The sequence below is a fragment of the Belonocnema kinseyi genome, chromosome 4, assembly GCF_010883055.1.
Source record: "Belonocnema kinseyi isolate 2016_QV_RU_SX_M_011 chromosome 4, B_treatae_v1, whole genome shotgun sequence".
Lineage (NCBI taxonomy): Eukaryota > Metazoa > Arthropoda > Insecta > Hymenoptera > Cynipidae > Belonocnema > Belonocnema kinseyi.
This window is the reverse complement of record NC_046660.1, coordinates 132,484,437-132,493,116: the sequence shown is the minus strand read 5'-3', so window position 1 is coordinate 132,493,116 and position 8,680 is coordinate 132,484,437. Positions and strand designations below refer to the sequence as shown.

At 46.8% G+C, this 8,680-nt stretch overlaps 1 protein-coding gene across 1 annotated transcript; it reads left to right on the top strand.

The window, feature by feature from the left end:
* The first annotated feature begins 6,162 nt into the window (after positions 1 to 6,162).
* Positions 6,163 to 6,846, top strand: LOC117171108. Its single transcript, XM_033358161.1, has one exon. It carries the CDS (start codon positions 6,163 to 6,165, stop codon positions 6,844 to 6,846), a length of 684 nt encoding a protein of 227 aa, XP_033214052.1.
* The last annotated feature ends 1,834 nt before the right edge of the window (positions 6,847 to 8,680 follow it).

The following is an 8,680-nucleotide window of genomic DNA, read 5'->3' as shown; positions in this document are numbered from 1 at the left end:
CTCTTTTGCCTTACATTATTGCCACTATCTCTAGCACTGCGCCATTCCGAAGGGTACTTGTGCGGCAAACCTGCAGATCGAAAGTACAAGGTCACTCATGTATTTTACATGGACGATCTTAAGATCTATGCTAAAACCAGAGAGCAACTGCACCTAGCTCTGGGGGTTGTCGAACGATACACTAAGGAAATTGGAATGGAATTTGGGTTAGACAAATGCGCTAAGGTTTATTTGAAGCGAGGAAAACTTAATGGCACCCCTGAAGATCCTGAGCTCGTTGATAGAAGCGCCACACCACACCTTTGCACTGGAGAGACTTATACATACCTGGGCGTGCCACAGAGCCTCATTCAGGATGTGACATCTATAAAGGATACGCTCCGAAGTAGATACAAACGTCTCATCCGACAGATTTGGTCTTCCGAACTGTTGGCGAGGAACAAAGTATCTGCAACGAACATGCTTGTCGTCCCGGTACCACTCTATTCATTTGGAGAAGTTCCATGGACGAAGAACGAGCACAGATCTCTTGAACAAAAGTCTTCCGTTCCGCGACTGTACATCTCACGCCGTCAAGGGGGTCGCGGAATATTGAGTCTTAAATGTATTCACAACAAGATTATTCTGGGTACAGCACATAGAGTTGCAAATGTAAGAGATCCTCATCTTAAAATGGTCAGGAATCACGAAGAAGTGGGCAAAATGCATCAAATCTTATCTATCTCGAGTACTCACTCCTGAAAGCCCGGATTAAGAAAGCACAAGAGAAAAACTTTCGTGAACAGCTCCTCGATAAGAGCATGCACGGTATCCTCCACAGAAATGTGAAGGATCAGTCAATGTCTTGTGAGCTAACGTTTGCTTTCCTTAAATCGCCCGGATTGAAGTCTGGTACAGAGGGTTTCATTTTTGCATGCCAAGACGGTGTCATTTCCACCTTAACATACCGTCGCCACATTTTGAGCCAAGACATTCCCGATGATAGCTGCAGGGCGTGCCATGCACACCCCGAGCATTTAGCTCACATACTATCTAGTTGTCCAACTCACGCGGGAACGACATACATTCAAAGGCACAATTCGGCACTAAGAGTGCTTTATTACCATCTCTGTCACTCCTACGGCATTCACCTTAATATCACTCCTTTAAATGCTCCTAGGGAAATTGAATCAATTGTCGAGAATGGGAAGTGCCGCATGTACTGGAACTTTATATTCTCGACAATTGTTTCTGTTCCTCATTTGAGGACTGACATTGCTCTTCTTGCCTTCGAGAAGCGAACCATGTTCGTTATCGAATTTTCGGCACCAGCTGACGAAAACATCACAGCCAAGGAGAATGAAAGGAAAGAGAGGTATCAAGACCTTATAAGGGAGTTTCAATGATTGTACCCTGAATATTCTGTTAAACTAATCGTCCTTATCATTGGCGCTCTTGGAGGTGCCAAGCTTTCACTAGCTAATGGCCTAAAAAGCATCCCTGCGTGTCAACAATATGCTAGAATACTTGCGGGAAAAATGCAGAAGGCGGTTGTCCTTGGGTCGCTCCGTGTTCTTAGGTTGCACGAGGCTTTTGCTGGATCGTCGTATGGATTCCTTTACAGACTGTATCCACCTATCTCACGGTTGTGAGACGTGGTTGTGGCTGAAATTTTACCGCGATTTCGCTGGAAGCGGGTGCAATTTTTCAGATTAGCACCCGCTCCCGGCGAAATTAGTTTAACAGAATATTCCAGGTACAATCGTTTCAACTTCGTCATAAGGTCTCGATATCGCTCTTCCTTATCATTCTCCTTGGCTATGATGTTTTTGTCAGCTGGTGCTGAAAATTCGATAACGAACATGGTTCGCTTCTTGAAGCTAAGAAGAACCATGTCAGGCCTTGCGTGAGCAACAGAAACAATAGTTGAGAATATTAAGTTCCAGTATATGCCGCACTTCCCATTCTAGACAATTGATTCGATTTCCCTAGTAGCATTTAGAGGAGCGATATTAAGGTTAATGCCGTGAGAGTGACAGAGATGGTAATAAAGCACTCTTAGTGCCGCATTGTGTCTTCGAATGTAGTTCGTGCTAAAATGAAACCCTCCGTACCAGATTTTAATCCGGGTGATTTAAGGAAAGCAACCGTTAGCTCGCAAGGCATTGACTGATCCTTTACATTTCTGTGGAAGATACCGTGCATCCTCTTATCGAGGAGCAATTCACGAAACTGATGATAAGTCTATGTGGGGTTAAATCGAAAGCTTTCAGATAATCAATCCAGGCCAACAATACGTCACGCTGATAGAACGCTGCATCTTTGCAGACACATCTACCGATAAGCAGGTTCTCCTGGCATCCTGCTACGCCTTTTTTTCAGCCTCGTTGTTCATACATTTCCGGCCAATGTAGTCCCGGTGAGGAATAGTTCTCCATCCTTCTTTATACTTTTTTCACCTCCTCGGTATTGATGAGTGGGCATTCTTTATCAGGTGTTATTAGGGAATCACATAGCTCCTTGAAGCTATTTATATTTTTTGAGACTTATTCGAGTCTATGCTGCACTTCGTAGACTTCTCTTCAAAATACTTCGACCTCCTGTGGTTTGGGCGTATGTTCGACAGTAACTGGATGGTTACTGCGAAAAGTGCGATAGCTCCGGGTGTTTCTCGCACCACAGAGCATGCAGTCGGAAACTCTAGCAAGTCGTGATTCAGTCGCTGCGTTCACCTAAAAGTCGCGCGATCCCGCCGTTCCACCGAATTGAATACATTTTCATTGGCTCTCCCAGCTCTAGAGTTTGTCGGCATTGTTGGCCGACCCATTGTCGGGAGCTCTGCATGTACTGTTGTTTTGAAGCGCACTTACTACAACTATGTTTGGTGTTGTCACTGCTGTTCCCACGAGAAGCTAGGGAAAGGGTTTCGTCCATTCTTTTAGAGCCCCACATGCAAGGATAAAGCTGCGTACTCAGAGAGGTCGCCCGGTATCGCAGAGTCACCGTTCTAGACACCTCACCCAGGTGCCATTCAGCTTTTGGCACGGTTTTCACACCTCAGCTGAGAGGAAAACATAACCTGAATATCGACCCATGCATGAAATTAAGGATCACGCAAAATATCCGAATCGCCGATTTCTTTCATTTCTTTCAAATGGAGAGTGAGATATAAATAGAAGACCACCGAAGTCTTCCTGCTGTTCTATAGGATATAAATGCTTTAATTTTGCATTATATATAACACAAATTCTACCCTTTTGACTTTTTAAATCACAGGTTAATAGGTTTAATTTCAGTCCGGCGAAGGAGCCGGCGCTGAAGGAGAAGATTCTCACAGATCAAGCGGACACAGACAGAACAGGATCAAAAATTGACCGCCTGCTGACGGAAATGCTAGCCCTATTGGCTATCATGGATCAAGCGGCTAAACAGCAGAAAAACGTCAACACGGACATCAAGTCCTGTATTCCGGTGTTGATAGAAACCATAGAAGAACTGCAAGAGGAGCGAAATCCGACGAAGTCTGCGCAAGCCATCTCATCGTCAGGGAAGACGCAACCAAGCATCTTAAGCTTTTCGGGGAAACAGGCTTATAGAAGCCTAAGTACACCGAGGCGTAGTAGCAGCATGAGGACAGCCTCAAGCCCAGCGGAAAACCAGGGTGCAAATCCAATGGGCAAGAGGAAGAATGACCTGGCGTCATCAGGAGAATGGACGGACGTGGCGAAAAAGAAGAAGTCAGAAAAATCGGGTAAACCGCAGTCAGACGAGGGACAGGAGAATCAGAGAAGGACAAGACAAGTGACTATGAAGAAGAAGTCACAACGTAAAACTGACAGGCGACAGCGCCGGGAAGCAGTTCTAATGAAACCGGCGCCAGGAAGACTTACGCGGAAGTGTTGGGAGACATCAAGGCCAAGATGACACCTGAAAAGTCCGAAGCCCACATCAGGTCGATTCGTCGAACACGCAACGGCGATGTCCTGATAGAACTTGAGAAGGAAACAAAGAACGCTGCGGCCTTCGGGGAAGCGTTGGAAAAGCACCTTGGCGAGATGGGAACTATGAAGAACTTGGTTCCTAAAGTAACTCTTGAGCTTCTGGATCTCGACTGTGTTACAACTAAGGAGGAGGTGGAAATCGCACTAAAAAGAGATCTTGGAGATAAACTGGGAGATGCAAAGGTCTCGGTAACCAGGCCCAACAGAAGAGAGCAGGTCATGGCCATAGTCGAAGTCGGCGAGAAAGCCGCAAGCCAACTGTTGGAGATAGCCCGCATTAAAGTGGGATGGATTAATAGCAGGGTGAGAAGGAGAATAAGCATCGACCGATGCTACAGGTGTCTGGGGTATGGTCACCAGTCAAGAGACTGCAAAGGACCAGATCGCAGTGGCCTCTGTTACAGAGGTGGCTTAGGCGGACATCTGGCAAAGTCCTGCAAGGCCGAAATGCACTGTGTACTTTGCAACAGTACGCAACCAAAACCGGAGTAACTCAACCACATACCAGGATCGGGTGGGTGCACTGTCTTTAGACAAGCACTAGATAACTTAAAACGGAAGCGCACATGACGACAATCATCCAAGCTAATATGCACAGAAGCAAATTAGCGCATGATCTCCTCGAACACTCAGCTCGGGAGGGGAAGGTTGATTTGTTCATTATCAGCGAGCAGTACACGGATCAGGATACAACGACATGGTTCTCGGACAACCTTGGAACAGCAGCTATATGGGTAAGAAACCTAGCGGCAATCCCGATTGAAGACCATGGCTCTGGGGACGGATACGTCTGCGTTAAGAGCAAAGGTATCACGTACATGAGCTGTTATCTCACACCTAATGAGAGCATTCAGCAATTCCAAGGAAAACTGGATCTAATAGAAGACCTCGTCCAAGAAACAAAGCGAGGGGTGATAGTTTCAGGAGATCTCAACGTTAAAGCGGTAGAATAGGGAATGCCCAGAACGGACCCGCGAGGGAAGCGCATCTTGGAGATGGTGGCTAGACGGGCCCTGCTGGTCATTAATACAGGCAAAACGCCAACTTTTAGACGAACAGGAAAGGCAGGTACGATCCCAGACATCACCCTAGCCTCGGAGGAAATGGCTCCCCTTATAGAGAACTGGGAGGACCTAGAGGACTTTACGGGAAGCGACCACCAGTATATACGGTTTAACATAAAAGGAAAGCTAGGCGCCAGGATACAGCATCGCAAGCCCAAAAGGTGGAATGCAGCTAAAATGGACGTTGGGAAATTATCCCTGATGATTGCCAGAGGACAAGAATGCCTAAAAGAGGAAACTGACATGGGAGCAGATAATCAACGAAGCCTGCGACGCCTCGATGCCTAGGAAGAAGGGGAACAGAAGCAGAACATCGGCCTATTGGTGGAACGAGGAAATTGCTGAACTCCGGAAAGAATGCCTTAAACGCAGACGAACAGCGACAAGAAAGAGGGGAAAAGGTGTAATAGAGTACAAGCTAGCCAAGAAACAACTTGGCAAGGCTATCCAGAAAAGCAAACGCCAGAACTGGGGAAACTTGCGCCAGGAAGTGGATAATGAACCTGGGGGTCTGGGTTACAAAATTGTGACCCGGAAGCTGCAAAACAGGAAAGCGCCTGGGCCCGACGGGATTCCAGCGGAAGTTCTGAAAGTTGTAGCACACCTCTGTCCACAGATGCTGCTCAACATGATGAACTGCTGTCTGAGAGCTGGACTATTCCACAAACAGTGGAAAGTCAAAAGGCTAGTCCTGATAAAGAAAGTAAAAGGAGATCTAAACACTCCCTTAGCGTACAGATCACTGTGTATGCTGAACACCACCGGAAAACTATAAGAGAAGATGCTAAAGGCTCGCCTACTGGCAGCCGTCCAAGCAGCGGGAGATCTCTCCGAGAAGCAAGATGGATTCAGAAAAGGGAGATCCACGATACACGCGATCCAAGAGGTCGTGAATACCATAGCTCGAGTACAGGAGGAAAGTCGATACACCAGAAAGATTGTTCTGCTGGCAACGCTGGATGTCCGAAACGCCTTTAACGCGGCCAGATGGGCTATCTTTCTGATAGAGTCTTGCTACAACCGAAGGCGCCACAAGTAAGCGAATAACCGCTGGAGCAGCTCAAGGATCGATACTGGGCCGTGATCTTTGGAATGTGTCCTACGATGGCATTCTGAGGATGGAGATGCCAGACGACACCTACTTAACTGGCTATGCTGATGACATATTGGCGGTAATTGCGGCCAGATCTACGGACGAACTTCAATGGAAATTAAACCAGATGATGCGACGTGTGAGCAGGTGGGTGGACGACCACGGACTAGATCTGGCTACGGAGAAAACGGAGCTGGTGATAGTAAAAAGGAAGTACATTCCCCTGCACGTAGCGATGCAGGTTGAACCGTCAGAGATAGCAGCGAAAACAGCTATTAGACATCTCGGAATATGGATAGATAATAGACTCTCCTTCGGGGAACAGGTAAAGCAAGCAGCGAACAAGGCAGCCGTTGTCACGACCTCACTAAGCAGGCTCATGGTCAACATAAATGGCCCGAGACCTAGCAAGCGCCGGCTATTGATGTCAGTGACCCAGTCAATAATGCTCTACGGAGCAGAAATATGGGCAGATGCACTTAAGAAGAAGACAAATAGCAGACGCTTGGCAGCTGTACAGCAGAAAGGCGCTCTCCGAATTGCGTTCTCCTATCGAACGGTATCGGAACCAGCGATCCTAGTGATTGCGGGGACGATACCGAACGATCTACAAGCACTAGAGAAGAAGGAAGTGTTCCATAGGAACCGCAACGTGACCAAAGCGACAGCGAAATCTGAAGCCAGAGCAGCCACCCTAGAACGATGGTAACAACGCTGGAGTAACGATCAGCGAGGAAGATGGACCGCAAGGTTGATCCCACAACTCAAATCATGGTTAAACCGCAATCCCGGAGAAACCAACTACTATTTGACGCAGTTTCTCTCAGAACATGAGTACTTCAGATCCTATCTATACAAGAGAATGAAAGACACACGCTAGAAAACGAGGTGGGAGCAATTACGCCGGAAAATGTTATCGATAAAATGATACTGCTATACGCAACGCCGGTGTGGGCGAAAGCAGTGACAAAGCTGAAACAAAAAAGGCTTTTAACTAAAGTACAGAGACAGATGACCATACCAATATGCAGTGCATACCGAACAATATCATCAGAATATGGACGATGGACCTATGAACTGATCCCATCGATAAACCTATGGATATACAAAAAGCATGGAGAAGTAGATTACTTCATAACGTAAGATCTATCAGGACACGGGTGTTTCACGAAATTTCTGCATGATGGAAAAAGGGCGGAAACATATAGATGTATCTACTGTGGTAAAACGGATAATGCAAGGCATACGATGTTTATGTGTGACCGATGGTACTTCGAAAGAGAAACTTTTCTGCAAGAAACGCAGTCTCCCTCCACCCCATCTAACATGATGAAATGCTTGTTAAAGTCTGAGCGGCATTGGGACATCGCTTACCAAACAATAAGGAAAATAATTGAGACAAAAGAAAAAGAATATAGAGAATCCAAAGGCCAATAGACAGTCTCTTTCTTCTTAAGTAATGCGAAAGCGGTTTCCAGGAGATGTGAGCAGGTAAGGATTTAAGGTTTAGTGGGTAGGTGCATATACTGGGCTCGTGGTCCCCAAAGTTCGCTGGTAAGAATCAAGGATGGACTAGAGGAAGTCTCCGAATTCTTGATGAAGCTTAACCAAGATGGGAAGACGCAGAGAAAACTGCATGACTCTCTGATATTATTGCTTAGAACGGGAGCAAAGAAGAAAATATTCAGCGCGAGCACGCTGACTGCTACCCCACGAAAGGTTAAACGCTCGGCGACCAGCCTTGCGGAAAATCAAGCGGCAGCGCCAATTGAAAAAAGAAAGCGTGGTGGGCCTGGAGAAATAGACTGGGCAACGGCAACGCGCAGAAGGCAGAAAAAGGACAGAGCTGCTGAAGAAGATGAAGCACCTCTGCAAAAGCATGCCATGAAGCAAGGAAATAAGAAAGAAGCCAGAGGAAGGGGAGAACGTAAACCGAGAAAAAGGCAGCGCCTTGAAGCCCTGCTCATAAAACCTGCAAGCGGGATGTCTTGCTCTGATGTTCTTAAAGATATCAGAAGAAAGCTTAACCCTGAAGACACAGGGAACGACATTCGTTCTATTCGCCAGACAAGAGGTGGCGAATTTCTCATACAACTTGGGAAAGAGACGATAGATTCTAGAGCCTTCGCAGACTCGGTGAAGACTACACTGAGAGACGCTGGGGCGGTTACGTGTATGACACCTAGGATAACCTTGGAGCTATTAGACCTTGATGACATTACGTGCAAAGAAGACGTTGATGAGACCGTAAAAAGAGACCTCAAAGACCAGGATGTTGAAATTAAGGTTTCCATCTCGAGGGAGAACCGGCGAGGTCAGATCATGGCCCTAGTCAACATTAACCAGCGGCAGGGAAACATCCTACTGGAAGCAAGACGCGTTAAAGTAGGATGGATTTACAGCCGAATACGACAGAGAGTTCACGTGGCTCGCGTTACAACTGTCTGGGATTTGGACATCAGTCCAGAGAATGTAAGGGACCGGACCGTAGAGCCCTCTGCTACAAATGTAGCAAAGAGGGACACAAAGCGGCCACTTGCACA